We start from the raw sequence: 20,739 nt of genomic DNA, 5'->3' as shown, positions 1-20,739 counted from the left end.
GTTCAAATTCTACTACTCTCTTGGAAAAGTTATTCAGACTGTCCTGTCTCAAGTTCCCCTCATCTGCCCCATTATTTTCTATCATACTACTTTTTGGTTTTTTCATTACATTTATCACAACCCAGGATTCTCTTATTTATATGTTTATTGCCCATCTTTGTCCTAAAAATGCAGCATCTTTGAAAGAAGTTACCATGTCTATACCTGATAGTTCCTGGAACACTCTAGGTGCTCAATAAATACGTGTGATCTGCCTGAGAAAGGAGTGGGGAGAGAAAAACACACCTGGCTATGGATTGTCTTGACATCATGTTTATCACTTGTATCATACTTTATAATAAAGAAAGAATGAAAGAGTAGCATCACAAACAATTGAAGAAAGGAGTATTTTTTTTTCTAGTTTATTTTAGTTGCTTTTGAAAATTTTAGCTACTTTTTTATTTAAGGAAATCACAAAAGGTAAATAATTTGCAGAGACTACAAAGTCAGCCCTCCATACATTTATTTGTACATTCACTGTAAGGAGACCTTATTACAATTGCTGCCACACAGTTCCATGTCCTTGAAGACCTCACATTATTTTTGCTATAAGTGAAGGCAAACAAATGACGAAAAGATGACGTGAATAAAATGTTAGATAAATAATTGCAACCTAAAAATTATTTTTAAACTCCCGACTAATTTTGTATCTAAATTCTACCAGGGGAAGTTCACGTGAGGGTCACAAGTGAAGAGTGACTTTAAGCAAATAATTTTTCCTCTCTAGTCTTTATTTTCCTTTTCTATAAATTGAGAAACGTTCTAGCTCATATCCCTTCTCCACTCCAAGATCATATGATTATACATGGTACACAAACTATCTCACATATATATAAAAAATGAATGTATATTATTTATTTATCTGACATATTCCAGTTTAACAAAATGCAATTATAATTTATAGAATGAAAAATAATTTATTTGGTAGACCCAGCATAAATGTTCTCATACTAACAAAAATGTGTATTTTTGTAAATTCTGAAAAATAAATAAAGGTAAATTTTGAATATGACAGTAAGATAAATCAGAACTAGACTATAACTTGGTTAATTTAAATTTAAAAAATCCCCCCCAAAAAAGAACTAGGCTATTAATAAAAATATTTTGGCCATCTTTTCTTTTTTTTCTTCCTATTTCCTGTATTATTTGAATAGATAAATAAATGAATGGATAATGTTTTACATATAATAAAATATTGATAAAAACCTTTATGTATTTGGATGTAACAAAAGGATTTATATCAACAATCAAGAGAAAGACTTGAAGCAACAGATAAGAATACCCTGCAGTTGTCTTTATGCTCCATTTCAAAGTTACTTTTCTTTCAGAGTCCAGTCTTGGAAGTAATCCAATCACGATAAGCAGTCACTCGTGTATAAACACCGGGTTTATTCTTCTTAGCACATCCATTACCCCAGCTTACTATTCCAACAAGGTGCCAGATATTTCTAGAGTCCGGGTAAGCTAGTGGTCCACCAGAATCGTTCTAGAAGAAGATAGGAAGACATGTTTCTTGTCAAAGAATTTCCTTTTACTGCTTCTCCGGACTTATCCAAAGCCCTGGGCACTCAAAACAGTCTACCCTCTTTTGGGCTCAGAACTATGGAACTTGGGTTTATTCAAAACCCAGGGCAAATACAAACCAGAATATGCTGCCTACAGCTGCCATATGTTGGATTGGGCACAGTAGACTTTATAATGAGTTCAGCCTTGACTATGGAGAAAGTGATGTGGCTGTTGCATAACGAAGCCTGAGGAATGGGGGACGTGTGCACATGCTAGACCTCCTGCTGCATCTCTGGATAAGGAAGAGGCAGCACTCTATTGTGCTGATTGCCCAGAAAATAGGGCCAAATTTCTTTTATTACTGGGTAAGTATTGTCCTTGGTATGGATTCCTAGACTGAAAACTCCATGAGAGCAAGGATTTTGTTCACCAGAGCTTCTCTGGACTCTGATCCATTATGTGGATCAAAAAAATCTACTCTATGGAAATCATCAACACACACACAAAATTTTGTGTTGATGAAAGCTTTCATTTAATTAGTACTTTGGGGGAAAATGATTGGTATGTCTACACATACCTGACAGGCATCAGCTTTTCCTGACATAAATCCAGCACATAGCATTTTATCAGTCACTGTGCCAGATAATGCATATGGAGCATTGCAAACTTCGTTATCGATAATCTTCAGAGAGGCTTGTTGAAGTATCACTGGAAGGGGACCTAAAGGCAATAAATTCTGTGTATTATGAGGATCTTAACCTTGATTGTTGAGACAAAGAACATCTATAGAATAAAGTAGATTCTTTTGATCAGCAAAAGCCAGACCGGTCCCAGCATAGATTGGTCTCTGGTGTTTACTGTAGCTGGCTGCTTCACACATAATTCCAACTCTTCCAATTCTTATTCCTAGAGGTATTTTAGAAATTGAAGACAATTTGGCCCTACCACTTGGTTTTCTTTTTGGTATAATTACTGACTGATTAATTGCATGAAAGAGTGATTGATTGGTTAATTGATTGATTGTTTAAATAATTACTCCCACGAAGCTATTACCTTTTTACAGAAAAACTTACCATTCATATAAAGTGTTCCCCATCCTGTAACTACAACACTGGCATTTTCTGAGAGCTTCATTTTGGCTTCAGGAAGACAAATCCTACGAACATACTTTGTAAAAGAGACTTCTTCAGCAAGCTGCACAAGGGCAATATCATTATAAACCCCAACCTGGCTATAATTTTCATGAAAAATAATGTTTTGGACTTTCTGTGTCACATATGGTTTATTTACTACAGTTCCAAAGTTGACAATCCAATCGTCTGAATTATTTTTCCTAAAAGACACAATTTAATTAAAATACGTAGAGTTTTTGAGCAAAACAGTGTTCGTAGTGGTCATTATATCATAACTGTAAGGCACGAGCCTCCCAACCAACACTAAAAACACCAAATTTTTGTTTTTAAAGATGTTTTTGACCCAGAGATGTTGCAAATAAAATAGTGCTAAGGACTATTTGAGCTGTCCGATTTCCGCAAATCCTTCTCACTAGAGCCACTGATGTCTTCTGCTATTAAAACCCCACCCAGTTTCTGAGCATTTGACTTGGGTAGCCTCACTGGATGGGGCCCAGAATCACTCTTATTACCAAACACCCTGGATTCCAAGAGCCTGTGGCAGGCTCTGGCCATCTTTGTACATAAAAAATTGTCACTTGTTCTTACCCAATCACCCTACTATGTTTACCAAGTTCGTACATCTTGGCTTCTAATTTAAATTTTCTGATCATTTCTCCAGTTTTCCTCTGAAACTCTTTCTCAATTTAGGACGTAACATCCTGTTTAACGTTTCTCACCTTCCCTCAAAATGGCAGATGCTGTTTTTGTTTTTGTTTTGTTTTTAATTTTCAAAAACTTCATGTAATGGTAACACTCTTCAATCCTTCTCCTGTTCTAAAACTTTCGGTGACTCCCCACAGTCAATGTGTTTCTTAAACTCTACTCCCTTAGAATCAATTCAGGCTCCACCTCCTGAGATTTATATGTAAAAGGTCTGGAGTGTTGTGTAAGGACCCACACTTCAAACAAGTACCCTGGGTGGTCTCCTATCTATGGACTACTTTTTGAAAATTGCTTCAGAAACAAATCTTGCAACCATGCTTTGTAAAAGAGACTTTCTCAGGAAGTAAGCATCATGTCAATTATAAATGCGCCTGATCAATACAACAAATTTTCCCAAGCGTATTTTCTAATGTTCCTTTTAACAAACCTTCTCTACTTCAAATTGCGCTTTTTGTTTGCTGCCTACAGAATACAACTTGTGTTGCTCCACCTCAACACATCTGAAGAAGGTGGTTTACCAAATCCAAAATGCATATTGTTCTTTCCCATCTACCCACCCCGTCAATCAAATCTTTTATCTTTAGGGTCCAGGTGAATCTTACATCTTCATCCCTCAGCTGGATGTGCTCTCCTTCGTCAAATGTTCACAGAACTTACCATCTTGTATATGTGACAACTAATACACTATGCTGACTAATACATTTAATATATCACATTTAGATATTTTCAGTCAGGTAATAAGCACCTGGAAAGCAAGGCAAATAAGCACATAGTAACTGGAATCGGACATACCTGGCGTCACATTCAATTTCTGTTAATTTAGTAGCTGTATGAACTTTGCCAAGTTACATCACCACTTCGTTCAGACCTAGTTTCCTCATCTTTAAATAGATTAAAGTATAACTTCCATACGGAATTATTGTTTTGATTAAATAAAATGATGTAAATAAAGCACTTAATGTCAGGCCAAAGTAGGTATTTGCAAAATGTGAATTACTTCTATTCACCTTTTCCTTTTTGACAAATTTATTTTTTTTAAGATTTATTTATTTATTTTAGAGAGAGGAGAGAGAGTGAATGTGCACAAGCATGGTGGGGGGAGGGCAGAGGAAAGGGAGAGAGAAATTATCCGTGCTGAGAACAGAGCCTGAAGCAGGACTCCCTCCCACCGTAAGATCATAACCTGAGCAGAAACCAAAAAATTGGCTGCCCAACCAACTGTGCCATCCAGGTGCCCCTCCTCTTTGATGAATGTAAATGCTTCTCCTGCCCTTCAGTTATGCAGGTAATTATAAATTTCATTTGACCTTGGTGAATGTTCACACATTTAGGCCAATCCCCACAGATGACCCAAAATAGGCCTGAACCTAGAATCCTACAGTTAGTCAGACTTTCACACTTACTTAGCAAAGCAGTGAGCTGCAGATAATAGCCACCGGCTGCTGATCAGAGATGCCCCACATAAGTGTTGACCTTTCCATTGCATGCTAGCTTGCCATGGCCATGCCCCCACCAGGGCATTCTTCCCATTCACTATTCGGTTGCCTGGAATAATACTGTTGGCCGATCTTCCACAACCTGAAGAAAGGATTTATTTACAGAAGAGCAGCTACCTTTGATTATGCTTTACAAGAAATACATCTTAAAACATTACTTGGAACCCTTCAGTGATTGTCCAGCAACTACTAAGCAATGCAGTGTCTTTCCTGGAATGTACTGTGATCATGGTACCTGACTCCATCTTGGTTTGGGTGACTTTTACTTACCCTCTTTTTCACTCTCGATCATCTTTTGACGACTTTTCTTTTATCTATTTATTATAATTCCCATGTCTCCAAGGAGATTGCAAACTTCTTGAAGGTGGAGACTACTTATTATGTCTGTATCTTGCACAGCATAGGATATGCTATCTGTAAAGCCCCATGTGGATAATAGATACACCATAAATATCCATTGAGTGAATGAATGCATACATGTATCTTGCGTGCAACATGATACTCTAAAGAGAACTCATTTAAAAGGTTCAGAACTATTTTTTATCCTATTATAAATGTATTTGATATAGCCTACTTTCACATTTTCTTATTATCTTAAGTTGTCTTTTCTTCCCTTCAATCTTTTTTATTTTAACTGACTCAGATATGATATTTTTCACTCATGATTCCATTCTTTGAAATCAGTTCTCATTTCATCCTTACAAATGTTAAAATTCATAGACCAGTGTTAAGATTACTTAATGGATTTCCAAATGATATATTTCAGGATGCTTTTTAGAATAATGATAGGGGAAGTATTCGTGAATGCATTAAATTTATCATAGTTTCTAAACTTACAGTTATTGGTAAGCATTTCGGCATCAGCCTTGCTGATTTCTGAAATAAAAAAAAACATAAATTTAATAAAATGTCATCAAGCAATTATATTCTACCCAGAAACATGCATGCTAACTTTCCTAGCCCAATTACACCCAACATTTAACTATTCAGACTAATTCACATACCAGTCATCAGCCCTCTCCCTCCTACTTATTATATTTTGACCATCTCTTCACATCTCGACCAAGTAGTATAGGAAAGGGGAAAAGGAAATAAAAACAAAGCTCTCAATTTTGTGATAGCTGCAGTAATATATTTACTGAGGTGAGAAGCTGAGATTCTCACTAAAACAGGGACTGGGAATTAATTATCTTTGGATTTCTTTCCTCACGATAATTCTCATCTCTCTGAAATACTCCGAGTTATCTATAAAGAAAAAAATTCTAATTAAAATTTTATTTCATTGGGCCTATCCTCTAGCATCATCTCACTACTATGATTGAATTAAGAAATTTTGTGAATTTAACTTAAATTCAAATCTCTTTTCTATTGGGAAGAGACTTGATTTTTATTATTATTATTTTTTTAAAGATTCACCCATTTATTAGAAAGAGAGAAACAGTGCAAGCAGGGGGAGGGGCAGAGGGAAAAGGGGAGGATCTCAAGCAAACTTCCCACTGAGCATGGAGCTCCATGCAGGGCTTGATCTCCTGACCCTGAGACCATGACCTAAGTTGAAACCAAGAGTCAGATGCTTAACTGACTGAACCCCCAGGAGCCCCTGGGAAGAGACTTTAGAGAGAAAGAGAAAAAGTAGGGAACTACAAGAAGACCCTCCAACAAGTGCTGACTAAACCTATAGGACATAGAGGGGCAGCCTTCTTTCCCAATGATAGGCACAGAGCAATTGTGTTGTTCTTTTGAGAAGTTCTACCTCAAACTCACTTGTCATGAGCGCTCCATTGGTGACAGGTATTCTGAGGCAAAGGAGCTATAACTGGCAGCTGTCAGCCTTGATAGCCTTCAAGGACACTAGGATCAACTCTCAGTCTGGAAGAACCACAAAACTGAGCTCTGAACTATATGCTTATCATCTAACAGGTCTTTTAACAATCCAAATGAGAGTTTCAAGACCTTTGCAGGATCTTCAAGATCTTTACAGACTTCACTTTCTGTACTGGAGCAAAATCCTATCATTTTCTTCCCTTGTTTTCTAGGAAATTATTCCAGACAATTTTCTTCTTTGTTAGTATCATTCCCTTTCTTCCACAAGAAGCAGTGAGAACTCCCTATCCCCAACTTCCTTCTTACCTAGCAGTCTCCACACTGAATGATCAAGTAAACCCTGAATCTGTTTCCTATATTGAGATCCTCACAAGAATAGAGTGAAGGGAGGAATAATGCTTCGATTAGAGTCCTTCACCCCCTTTCTTATACATGAAGCCTTCCAAGCTCAAATGCATGCCCATACTTTAACAGTCGTTCTTATCACTCTTCAAAGATTTCATGGCATTGCCCCTTTCATGCCAACTCATTGGTAGGAGTACCAGAATTTGGGAAGTATATTTTTTTCCCAAAGCAAATTTCTGAAACTCCTGGTTCACTTTTTTCCTAGTACTTTTTTTTTTCAAGTAGTCCAGAAAGCTAAGTAATAGAAAATAATGGAAATAAGTGAAATACCTATGAGTCTCATGGAAGTAGGGACTGCATTCCAGAATGCCATGTTGTCTTTCAATATCTGATGCAAGATAGCTTCGATTTTAGTCTTCATGCTATCCCTCTTTGCTGGAGGAAATTTGAATGTCAGCTGTAACTGTACACTTGAGCCATTGGGATCAGGACTAGAAACAACAGAAATGTTCTAGTGTGCTATTTCTTGATTTTTGTAAACATTTTGTGAACACATTGAATTTCCTGTATTTTATCATATTTTCTTTACATATATTAAAGAACAATACACAGATATTGTCTCAGTACGTATAAAGTACAAGGGTCTCTAAAAATCTTCCAACTGGCTCAGAGGTATTGGTCATGGGAGAAGATGTGAACTTCAAACTAGAAATCAGAATATTTCAAACACATGTGAGAAACTGAGTACTAGTCAACAAATGATTGATGTAGGGTTTATTATAACAGTAAAAGCCATGTTGTTGTGCAGATGTTTTCTAATAACTTTAGAGAAAAAGATAAATGCAGGACCAGGAAGCATTTGAAAGATAACTCCTAGCATATATTCAGGAGCCATTACTAAGCTTCTCCCTATAATTTCTTATACCTCTCTACCCCAATAGATTTGTACATGAGAAAGCTCAGAAAGATAACTCTAAAGCATAAAGAGAATATCCATTATCTATATATTCACTACATTCTTTTTATTAATTAGGAAAGGAGTTTAACTCATTTTGGGAGACTTTCAAACAAAATCACAATTTTCTAAAAATACCCACAACTTCTATTTTCAATAGAAGGTTTTTGTTTGTAAGTAGGTTAGTTGGTTGGTCTTTTGGCCAGCTGGATTTTTTTGTTTTGTTTTGGAAGTTCAGAATTCCCCCAGAATGGATATTGGCAATTACCAAAATACAAATATCCTCTCCCTTTATCACTCATCCCTTGTGCTCTATGATACCCTCCTCCTTGCATACTTCTTGACCACCACCATACTCAGGCATACTCCAAAGACCTATTTGGACAAATGTTATCTTAAACGACACTAAAATTCACTTTGCTTCACAGTCACTATAGTGATAGTAATTACTAAAGAGACCAACAGAAGATTATTTTGGGAAAGGTATGGCCAGATGGATATGGATGGGAGAAGAGGAGGCTAGTAAGTTAGTACCGAAACAATCAGGTGGGACTCTTATTTCACAGTTACAATTATCTTTCATCATAGTAGTCAGAACTGGCTGCTACTAACAGCCTTATAATTTCCCTTCAAGTGTGGAGATCACAGATTTGCACAGAACAGTTCTTATTCTTAACAGAAATTTATTAATTGCAATGACATCTTAATTTATGGATCTTTCTTTCTTTTTTCTTTCTTTCCTTCTTTCCTTCCTTCCTTCCTTCTTTCCTTCTTCCTATTTTTTCTATTGTTGTTATTTAAAACCATGGCTGATGTGACATATCATCTACCTTCCTTTCCATGAGATCCTGATTGAATTTGTACTTACAGAATTTTGATGACCTGAGAGTTGATATATTCTTTATATATGGTAGAATTTTGAAAACCATCAGACATCTGTCAAGAGAAAGAAACAAAGTAGCCACCATATCTGTTTCAATCAAATTTATTATGACATTATTAAAAGAAATCTCTCACTTACCTTAGTCTCTATATTTTTGCTCAGATCTGTGCTGGCTTGTGAAGCTCCATTTTCACAACTATCATTGTATGTAACTCCAGAAATATGAAAATCACTTTGATAATAGAAAATCTTTCCTGTAAAACAAAGAAATACTCAAAGAATTTTAAAATAACAAGTAGCCTCAAGTCCCCCCATATCTCTGTCTCAAAATTAACATCTGACCCAGATTTTTAAATAATCAGAGGGAGGGAGAGAGAAAGGAAGAAGAAAGCAATGAAAGGGAGTAAATATCCACTCAGTCTAGAAATGGCAACTACCCAGCTTTCATGAAATGATACTCCTCCTTTCTTCATATGATAATAAATGTCACTACCCCATTGAAGCCAGGAATACCCTTAGCATACATCTCAAAACAGCAATCCAGGCAGCCACTAACAAGCTACCTGAGTGTGCACTAGAGGTGAAATCTATTTTTCATATGTAACCTAAATTGATTACACAATTACTCTTTCTAAGCACTTCTGATACAGGAAATATTACAAACATTCCCCTTGACTTTCTGGATGATCTACACCTTCTTGTAATTTTTCTTCTGCCTCATTTCCTGTCAGCCTGCTTTCTACTCCTTGTAGTCATTCCTTGAGGAATTCCCACTGCCCTACCCTGCCACCAATTGGCTGTGCCATGGTGTTATATCACTTTAGCTTTCTGGAATTTATTTCACTAATCACAAAGACTAACTTGCAAAAAGTAAACTCCAAGATCCTCTTTTTACCATTTCATGCTTTTGATCGATGAAGCCTATCATCAAATAGAAGAGCAAACAACTACAATCTGCTAATTTTGTGTTACATCCGGTATGCTGAACTTGGGTATTTATAGGTAGGCAGATATTTTTTTTTTAGGAAACTTATTTTTTTATGTACATTTTATTTATTTATTTGGGAGAGAGAGAGAGTGTGTGAGAGAGAGAGAACACAAGTAGGGGGGAGGGGCAGAGGGAGAGGGAGAAGCAGGCTCCCTGCTGAGCAGGGATCCCAAAGCAGGACCTGATCCCAGGACCCTGGGATCAGGACGTGAGCTGAAGGCAGACCCTTAACCGACTGAGCCACCCAGGCATCCCAGGTAGGCAGATTAATTTGTCAAAAGTCATATACATCATGCCCATATTTAAAGAGACCATGATGTTTAGATATCTGACTCTAGTTATATTACTGGAAAATCAGATTGATTTGAGGTGCAATTTTTAAGTTTATTTTCCCTTGATCATTTTTATGAATTGAATTGTCCCCTTAGAATTCATATGTTGAAGCCCTAACCCTCTCTGTGACTATATTTAGAGATATGGCCTTTAACAAGGCAATTAAGGTTAAATCAGACCATAAATCAGGTCATAGGGTTAAATCAGAAATCAATAGAACTGATAGCCTTATAAGATGAGACATAAGAGACTGATCCTTCTTTCTCTCTCCCACAAATTACCCTCCCTCAACCCCATATGCCACAGAAAAAAGGCTATGTGAGGCTATAGTGGTCCTGCTGGCACTCTGATCTTGGACTTCCAGCTTCCAAAACTGTGAGAAGATAAATATTTGTTGTTTAAGACACCTAGTCTGTGGTATTCTGTTGTGGCAGCTTGAGCTGAATAATACAATTATTTAGATAAATTGAGTGGGAATCTATCTGTACACTACACTGTGGTCTTTAAAATCATAATCAGTTTTACAGACATAGTAACAGTCAGTATTTACATAGTAATCTGTCCACATCCCAAAGTTTATAATAAAATCTATTTTAAGAGGGAAATATATTTTATTACCTTTATAAAACATTGCTTTAGGCCCATGGATTGCAACACTATCTATATATTAGAATAACTACAGAGCTTCTAAAAGGCACCCATGGGCAGGTCCTGCCCCAGTTCCACTGAATCAGAAAAACTAAGGGAATGGACACTTCTTTAAAAGAGCTCCACAGGTGATTCTGAGAGGAAGCCAGGGTTTAGCACTACTAGATTAACTATCTGAACGATTTTGCAATTGTTTGTAAATGTCTGTGTAAGTTTTTGGAAATAGTTTCGTTAGATAAAATACTTAAGAAAGAGCTGAACCAGTCATTTCTAGAATAATGATCCTTGTGGAATATTAATCTCTGAGTTAATCCAAGAAGTGGAAACTCAAAAATAATTATTGAAAACAATAGATACATTCAGACAGAGAAGCTAATTTCATACCACTTGAATAAGAGATTACTCTAGGTGTTATCCAACTTAAGTTGCTCTTAGTATTAACAAAATTGTATTCGTTCTTAAGTCAGAATCCTAGAGCAAACCCATCTTTCAAGGTGACTCCAGACGACCTTTACAACAGAGTTTTGAGTGCATGTTTGTACTTCATAAGGAGCCCAGCTCAATTAACTTAATTTCAGGTAATATAAGCCCACCTAGCCTTGTATTTGAAATTGTAGGTGATTGACCATGTAGAAAAAGTCAAGGGCAAATTCTCGTCCCACACATGTCCTGCTTGAGCCAGGGTGTCTGCAGTTCTCCCTTTTGCACCACTCTGTCCATGAATGCATTGTTTCTCCAGAAGAAGGGATCTTTAAAATAAAAATTATATTTTGGAAGGATAACTAATTAAGCTACTGGGCTTCTTCACGAGGCTTGATTTGGTAAACTTGGAGCAAATTTCCTTAAGGGGAAATTATGTAATGAATGCCATTTTTTAATGAGCAGAATCAAACAAAGGACAGAAGGATCCAGACTAGATAGTTCAGGGACAGACATGGCAGGCAAGAGACTGTAAGCATACATTACCCTTCTGAAGGACAAGCTTTGAAATTTGAGACCAAGATGGTCAGAGAAAACATAGGATACCTGGGTGGCTCTGTTGGTTAAGCTCCCAACTCTTGGTTTCTGCTCAAGTTATGATATCATGGGTGGTGAGATCAGGCCCTACCTAGGGATCTGTGCTCAGCAGGGAGTCTTCTTGAAGATTCTCTCCCTCTGTCCCTCCCCCCACTTGTTCTGTCTCTCAAATAAATAAATCTCAAAAAAAAAAAAAGATAGAGAAAACAAAGGAGAGGCCACGTTGAAGGAAAAGCTGGAATTGTCACAGTATTAGGAAAGTACATCCTACAGTTCATTATTATATAGGGTAATATATTTCAGAGGAATAAAACAGAAAAACATATGATAAAATAGAATAATACACTTGAATGTTAAGGTCTGGGTTTAGGCTCATCTATGACACTTAAAAGCCTATAATAATAAGCACTTGACTTTTCTCAATCTTGATTTTTTGCATGTGAAAACAAAGATAGTAGTAAAACCTACCCTCCCTAGCTCAAAGGATCAAGTGGAATAATGGATGTCAAATTTCTTTGAAAACATTAAATAGCTACACAGATTTAAGGTTTTATTTTCCTGAAAGGTAAAAATAAATTGGAAAACCAAGCGTTCTGAATGTAATGTTAACAACAATTTTAAAAATAAGATCAAATTTAAATAAACATACAATCACTTCTACTATCTACTTTTAGATGAGACATTTGTGTGTATGAAAGACCTCAATGTGAGACAGGAATCTATCAAAATCCTCTTTGACCTTAGCTGCAGCAACTTCTTGCTAGACATGTCTTCAAAGGCAAGGGAAACAAAAGCAAAAATGAACTATTGGGACTTCATCAAGACAAAAAGCTTTTGCACAGCAAAGGAAACAGTCAACAAAACTAAAAGGCAACCTACAGAATGAGAGAAAATATTTGCAAATGTCTTAGCAGATAAAGGGCTGGTATCCAAAATCTATAAAGAATTTATCAAACTGAACACTCCAAAACCAAAAAAATACAGTCAAGAAATGGGGAGAAGACATGAACAGACATTTCTCCAAAGAAGACATACAAATAGCTAACAGACACATGAAAAAATGCTCAACATCACTCAGCGTCAGAGAAATACAAATCAAAATGACAAAGAGATACCACCTCACACTGGTCAGAATGGCTAAAATTAACAACTCAGGAAACAGCAGATGTTGGCAAGGATGCAGAGAAAGGGGAATCCTCTTACACTGGTGGTGGGAATGCAAATTGGTGCAGGCACTCTGGAAGACAGCATGGAGATTCTTCAAAAAGTTAAAAATAAAGCTACCCTATGACCCAGCAATTGCACTATTAGGTATTTATCCAAAGGATACAAGCATAGTGGTTTGTAAGGGCACATGCACCCCAAAGTTTATAGCAGCAATGTCCACAATAGCCAAACTGTGGAAAGAGCCCAGATGCCCATCAACCAATGAATGCATAAAGAAGAGGGATATATATATATATAATATTACTCAGGCATCAAAAGAATGAAATCTTGCCATTTACAATGACATGGATGGAACTAGAGGGCATTATGCTAAGCAAAATAAGTCAGTCAGAGAAAGACAAAAATCATATTATTCCACTCGTATGTGCAATTTAAGAAATAAAACAGATGAACATAGGGAAAGGGAAGAAAAAATAAGACAAAAAGAGAGAAAAGACAAACCATAGAGTCCTTAACTATAGGAAACAAATTGAGGGTTATTGGAGAGGAGGCGGGTGGGAGGATGGGGTAACCAGGTGATGGGCATTAAGGAAAGCACTTGATGTAATGAGCACTGGGTGTTATATGCAACTGATGAATCACTAAATTATCTCTGAAACTAATAATACACTGTATGTTAATTAAATTGAATTAAATTTAAAAAAAGAAGATGAGACATTTGTGGATTATCCATTGCTATTTAGCAAGTATATCTTAACAACCAGAATTGAGCCAAGAAGAGTAGGGATTTCCAAATTTTTAGGTATATTTGCTAAAATATATAACAATTCAACTACTAACCTACTGCATAAGCTCCTTTATTGACAATGCATTTGGCCTCAAAATATAGACCTTTTCAGTCTTGCCCATACTCTCATTGTTGGTAATATAAGTTACAGAGTGGCTCAAGGAGACATTTGATTCAAAAAAATTTATAAACTTTGGTTAGATGATACTGACCAACTGTCAGAAAATGAACAAGGAGACCAATAGTTACTCCCAAGATTGTTGTCACTCCAAAAAAAATAAGGATCACCATCCATACTGGCCAAGATCTTCTCTGGGAAGATACGCTGTACCTAAGAAAGGAAAAGAAAATGGCTCAAATCAGATGATAGACATTCTAAATGTACCTGGCTCTCCTTCAACTCATTCAACATAATTTATAATTTATGATTAGGCCCCTATGTTAGCATGAAACACAGAAGGCTTAAACATCTCAAAGAGGATAGATCCCAGTGCTCATTCATTAAAAAAATCATATCTGAGTGCTGTGTTAGCTTCCGGGGATATAGCAGTGAGCAAGATTCACATGGTTTCTCTGAGGAGAAATTGATTTGCTCTTTTTATTTATCTAAAGTAGGTTACAAAACACTAGGTGTGGTCTGATTGCATTTTTGCAATATCATGTACATGGACATATACGGATTTATAAACAAATATATAATATAAACATTTATAAGGTTTAATTAAATGTGGAAGGGAATATCATGATGCTAACCACAGTTATCTCATGTTATAAATTAATAAATAATAAATTAATTTTATTAGTTATTTATTATTTATATTTATCTATTATTTATATATGATTTATATACATATATTATTTATATAGTATTATTTATTTATTATTGACAATAAATAATAAATAAATTAAGAGACAGGTAAGTTTCATCATCAAAGCCGATCAATTAGATGAAAAATAATATATGGTGACTTGGCATGAACCAAATGGAGTGGTCTAGGACTACAGTTAGGTTTTATGGCTACCCTCAGTCTAATCTATATAAAGTTTAGACACTAGTTATTTATCCTGCATATTTTGAAAGACACGATGTCATGAAATTGCTGATTTGGAAGAAGTGTTATAACAAACACCGGTAAAATTCTTATTTAAGCGCTCCCTGGGTGGTTCGGTCAGTTAAATGTCTGCCTTCAGCTCAGGTCATGATCCCACGGGGTCCTGGGAATGAGCCCTACAAAGGGCTCCTGCTCAGTGGGGAGCCTGCTTCTCCCTCTCCCTCTGCCCCTCCTCCCCTGCTCATGCTCATTCTCTCTCTCTCAAATAAATTTTAAAAATCTTTTTTAAAAATCTGATTTAAAATTTCGAAATAGCCTTAGCTGTTTCTTCAATCTCTCGTATTCTGTATCATCCTACACAAAACTTTTAAACAGAGGAGTTTGTAATCAGGGCATATATTTGGCACATTAGATATTCCCTACGAATATGAGAATCTTTTTGTTTTGATCCTTCTAGGACCAATTTATTTTTAGGTAGAGAAGTTCCTTTAAAAAACAAATATTACCTTATGACACAACTGTGTAACTCCACCTAGTCTTATTCCCTCTCTGCTCTGTTCTCTATTCTTAATCCTACCTCTTCTCTATTCCCCTTTGAGGACTTGTTAATTAGTGTTTCCTAGAACCATAATTTTTTGTCAAAGCTCTTCAAAGAAACTCCCTATTTCAGATGCATTCATGTATGCTTTCATACGGGAATCCTGCTGTTTAATTTCATCTTCAGAGCAAAAAAGCTATTCAGGTATTCTGTTTCTTACACTAGATGAATCACACTTTAAAAGGAGTATGCAATTAAGGTAATTAATAGCTATTTAGAACCTTATGACTATCTGATAATAAGTCTCTTCTAATAACTAGAAATGTTTACTGTGATATTGAGGTCTCAGATTTGTTTTGGATTAGCCAGTTGTAACTCAGTCTGGTAGCTTAGTCTTTCTGAGACATGCAAATTAATTTGACGGACTTTAATACTATGTAGCCTGAATAGTGACTCCAAAGTAGCTGAAATCTATATTTCTATACAAGTGATCACCACGTTACAAAATATATTTCTTTGAAAGCTCCTTTTAGAAGGTCTCAGAAGTGCTAGAGAATACTTTTTTTTTCTTTACTTTAGCACTGATGATTTTTTCCCCTTCATTATGTATTTCTTCCTATCATAAACAATTAAGGAGATATTTTACATCTAAAACATCACAGTGATTTATGTTTTATTCAGCCCTTCCTCGAGTAAATGTGATTCATGGACTCTAGGAATTATTATTTTTAAATAAGAGCTGAAATTATTTAAATGATGTTCTAAATATTTAAAAAGTTCCATTCATGAAACAATTTACTTTCTCATTTATCAAATTAATTTTGGCCATTTTTTTAAAAACAGAAATATGCATTCCAGAACGAATTCATTTAACAAAGAAAACAGATTAAAAATTAATCTTCAGTGAATTTAACCAGCTCCACATACTTAATTAAACTATAACTGCCTCATTTTTTATTGAATCTAATTCAAGTAATGTCTTATCACTATTCTGGCATAATCAACATTCCCCTTAATCAACTTACAATAATAATGTCAATAAAAATAATGGCAACTGCATGATTCACAATTTTAAAGCATCAATCTCACTATAATTTATCCCCACAGTCCATACCAGCTATTATTTCCTAGATTAGATTTTCTTATAACTACCTTCTGATATTGCATTAGCAGTTAAACTGCAAAGCTTTAAAATAACTGTAATTTTCATTTATTAGAATTTAATTTACAGACCATTTGAATTAGATGCACCTGAATTCTGTTACACAGTGAAGAGTGTTAAAGCAAGATTCCAGTGCAAAATTCCCCAAATTTTATAAAGATAGAACTTTTTTTTTTCCATAGAAGACTTTGAGTCATTAGAGAAAGAGTTGTGTATAAGGAACAGAGAAATTAATGATCAAATGAGTTGAATGGCTTCCACCTCTAACTTTCCCCTGGAATTCTGGAAAAGCAGAGAGCCTACAGAGGGAATTCATTTGAAAACCTATGAAGTTTTGAGGACCCTCTGCAGTCTGCCAGCTGCCATTTCGGGACCTGGATTATAAATACATTATCCAAAAATCTATAATGGAATTTATATTTTTAAGTTATTGCCAAGAAAATATTTTCATATTAGAAAATATTATTTCAATTACATTACTAGAGAACAAAAATGGTTGTGTTCTTATTAAAAAGTAAGCAAAATTTTGCTGAAATTGGATTCTTTTTTTTTCCAACTTTCTGAAACTTTCCCAGAGACTTTGCAGAGTCTTTGGACCTCAGAAACAATATCATGTTTTTTAGTGGTGTACAGAAATAAAAATCTAAACTATAGAAAGCAAGCAGCTAACAAAAAGCTAGAAGATACTCTAAGAACTTGGTAGGGTTTGTAGACTTACTCTCCCAAATAAAATCCCATTTACCTGTACATAGTATTCTGATTGTTGCGGTATTGTCAGGGACAACGATGGTGATGATGGTTATGATGATGATGTGGTGACAATGATGATAGTGATAATTAAAATAAGGGCCTTCTGGTGTAGCTTTTAAGGATACCGATGTTTCCCAGGTTTATGTGCTACATCCAGTGTTGATTGGTTTGTTTTTATGGGCTGGGTGAAATGTAGAGAACAAATATGATGAAACTTGTCTGACTAGTATTAGTGACTACCACATTTCTATGGTTTCAAGATAGGAGTCATCCAGGGAATCACAAACTTCCTTGACTTGGCCATTTAGAAAAAAATAATAGCCTACTCTTAGATTGGTCACCTAGAAGGTATACCCAAGAAACAGCTTTGTGGTAAATTGGGATAATCCTATCTCTGTGTTTGGCTAGTTTCATTATATTGGCTTCTTAGTCCTCAGGTGACATCAGCTATGACTAGGCAGAAGTTTCTGATAAATGATTTTTCACAAGGTATCAGTTTTAATATAACTAATATTGCCATCATTCTGATGTAAAAGAAATTGTATTTCATTGTGATTTACATGTAAATTTCCCTAATTACCAGTGAGAATAATTCTCATTCTCATTCTGGGTTTCCTCTCCTGAGAATTCTGTTCATATATCTAGCTTATTTTTTTCTATTAGGTTATTTATCTTTTTTCTTATGGATATATATGAGTTCTTTATGTATACTGGCTATTGCAATTCTGTATGTAAGAAGCTTGGAAGTTGTCATTCCATCCTAACAAGAAGTATAAAACTTAACAGACTATGAAGTCAGCAACTCTTTTTTTGGATCCATAACAGAGGGGAGGATACAGAGCAAACAACTGTCCCAAATACTGGAGAGATAAAGAGAACACAGTGAGTCTTGACTTACTGAATCAAGACTCAAGAGCAAGAATGATCAGAGAACTAGTGTCAGGAAAGGAAAACCTAACATGTAATTGACAAACTGCTGGATATTTGATATGGATAACTGAGAGTTAAAAACTCCAGAGGGACCCAGTCATAGGGGGAAACCCACAGTATTGTGAGATTTACCTCCAGAAATTCACCCAGATTCACACAATAAATATTGAAGAAAAATCCATTTGGGCTTCTGGCAAGTAGACAGAAAAGGGAACCATTTTGAAATATTCCAGAGCACTCTATTCTTCTTAATAAGGCCTGTCTTTGGGGATAACTATTTAACCAAAGCCTAACCTACTGGGGTATTAACAGAACCTAACTAACATGGGAAAGCGAAATACCCACTACAGACCATTCTGCCGTCCTGAGAACAGAGGGTAAAAAAACTGAGAAACACTTTTGAAGTTCATAGTCTAGAGGCATAGACTCACTAAAGGAGTAGACTTAATCATCAAACTATAGAACATTCCTTCTTCCTGCACATTGCCACCACATTACTAAAGGCCTATGTATAGTAGTTCCTTTTACCTGGTACACCATGCCCAGCTATCAAGGAAAATTTAGAAGACATACCAAAAGGCAAAAAGCAAAAGAAAAAAAAAACCCTCAATTTGAAGAGACAGAGCAAACATCAGAACCAGACATGGCAGGGATGTTGGAATTATTATACCAGGAATTTAAAACAGCTATGATTAATATGCTGACAGCTTTAATGGATAAAGTAGACAGCATGCAAGAACAGATGGGAAATGTAAGCAGAGAGATGGAACTCCTACAAAAGAACTGAAATGCTAGAGATTAAAAACAACAACAACAACACTGTAACAGAAATGAAGAATGCCTTTGAAGGGACATAACACTTAATGTGTATGTATCTAATTATAGTGTCAAACTAATACATGAGGCAAAAAGTGATCGAACTGCAGGGAGAAATAGATGAATTCATTACCATAGTTGGAGACATACATAGAGACACATCTGTATCAGAAATGGACAGATCCAGCAGGCAGAAAATCAGTAGGAACATAGTTGAACTTAATACCATCAATCAACTGAATGTAATTGATATCTATAGACTACTTCATCCAATAACAATAGAATACAAATTCTTCTCAAAATCACATGGACTATTCCGGACCACCTTCTGGACCACAAAATACACTTTGACGAATTTAAAAGAATAGAAATCACACATTGTCAGTTGTCATGCCACAATGAAATTTAATTAGAAATAGCAATAACAGAAAGATAACTGGAAATCCCAGTTTACGTGGAGGTTAAATAACATGCTTCTACATAACATCAGTCATTCGAGAGAACTCAAGAGAATTTTTAAAATATTTTGACCTAAATGAAAACAAAAACACAACTTATCAAAATTTGTGGGATGCAGTGAATAGAAGGAAATTTATAGCATTGAATACATATACAGTTGACCCCTGAACAACAAGAGGCTTAGGGGTGTTGACCCCCCCTGTGGAGTCAAAAATATGCATATAACTTGACTCCCCAGAACTTAACTACTAATAACCTACTGTTGACTGGAAGCCTTACCAAGAACATAAATAGTTAACACATATTTTGTACGTATATTTATTATATTCTGTGTCCTTACAATAAAGTAAGCTAGAGAAAAGAAAATATTATTAAGAAAATTTTAAGGAAGAGAAAATACATTTATACTACTGTAAAAAATCTGTAAGTGGACCTGGGCAATTCAAACCTGTGGCTGTTCAAGGGTCAAATGTATTTATTTGATTTATTCTGTCCTATTGTAAATGGTATTATTTTTTAAATTTCATGTTATATGTGTTGCTGGCATATAAAAATAAAATTGATTTTTGTATATTGGCCTTCTTTCCAGAAAGCTTATTTGATTTATTTTTTTTAATTTGAACATTCTTTTGAATATTTATCATACACCTACATCATCAAGTCATCTGCAGGTAAGAATAGAATTACTACTTCCTTTCCATTGCTTGTATTTTGTATTTTGTTTTGGTTGATTGTTTGACTGATTCATTGTTTTGGCCTTCTGTCCTAGAACTCTAGTACATTGCTGAAAAAAATGAGGATACCAGGCATCGTTCTTTTGTTCTCAATTTCAGGGAGAGGCTTTCAGTGTTTCACTATTCAATAGGATGTTTGCTGTCACTTTATCAGAATAAGTAAGTTATTTTCTGTTTTTAGTTTAATGTGTTTTATAATAAATGAACTTTGAATTTGATTGAATGCTTTTTTTGCATAATTGAAATAATCATACCTCTTTTCTACCTTTACTTGCTCAATGTTGTAAGTCACATTGATTGATAATTAAATATTAAACCAACTCCGTATTTCTGGAATACAGATTGTAATCTAATATACATTTTATGTATCACTAGGTTTCTTATGCTAGTTTGTTTAAGATTTTTGCATCCATGCTTCTGAGAGAGGATGGCACAATTTTCCTGTCTTTTAATATCATTGTTAAGTTTTGTA

General features: G+C 35.3%; 1 protein-coding gene across 2 annotated transcripts; it reads right to left on the bottom strand.

The window, feature by feature from the left end:
• Positions 1 to 1,289: 1,289 nt before the first annotated feature.
• Positions 1,290 to 17,382, bottom strand: LOC100466776 (transmembrane protease serine 11B). Of its 2 annotated transcripts, none has more exons than XM_019810138.1 (10): positions 17,321 to 17,382; positions 14,039 to 14,157; positions 9,025 to 9,140; positions 8,872 to 8,939; positions 7,379 to 7,539; positions 5,717 to 5,755; positions 4,787 to 4,961; positions 2,619 to 2,878; positions 2,123 to 2,265; positions 1,290 to 1,525 (listed from the first exon to the last, which is right to left on the bottom strand). In XM_019810138.1, the coding sequence occupies exons 1-10, from the start codon at positions 17,326 to 17,328 to the stop codon at positions 1,364 to 1,366; spliced, it is 1,251 nt and encodes a 416-aa protein (XP_019665697.1). In that variant the 5' UTR covers positions 17,329 to 17,382; the 3' UTR covers positions 1,290 to 1,363. The 2 variants fall into 2 exon arrangements, with proteins under 2 accessions (XP_019665697.1, XP_019665698.1); XM_019810139.1 differs by having other exon boundaries at positions 2,619 to 2,701.
• Positions 17,383 to 20,739: the final 3,357 nt, after the last annotated feature.

Source organism: Ailuropoda melanoleuca, chromosome 11, assembly GCF_002007445.2.
Source record: "Ailuropoda melanoleuca isolate Jingjing chromosome 11, ASM200744v2, whole genome shotgun sequence".
NCBI lineage: Eukaryota > Metazoa > Chordata > Mammalia > Carnivora > Ursidae > Ailuropoda > Ailuropoda melanoleuca.
This window is presented reverse-complemented; position numbering and strand designations above follow the sequence as displayed.

What these genes read in the sequence shown, in the direction of transcription:
- LOC100466776 (XM_019810138.1), bottom strand. An exon ending in GGGAACACTTTATATGAATG is followed by an intron (nt 2,266 to 2,618) that starts GTAAGTTTTTCT and finishes TATTGCCTTTAG; the next exon opens with GTCCCCTTCCAGTGATACTT. An exon ending in GAAAAGCTGATGCCTGTCAG is followed by an intron (nt 1,526 to 2,122) that starts GTATGTGTAGAC and finishes ATCTTCTTCTAG; the next exon opens with AACGATTCTGGTGGACCACT.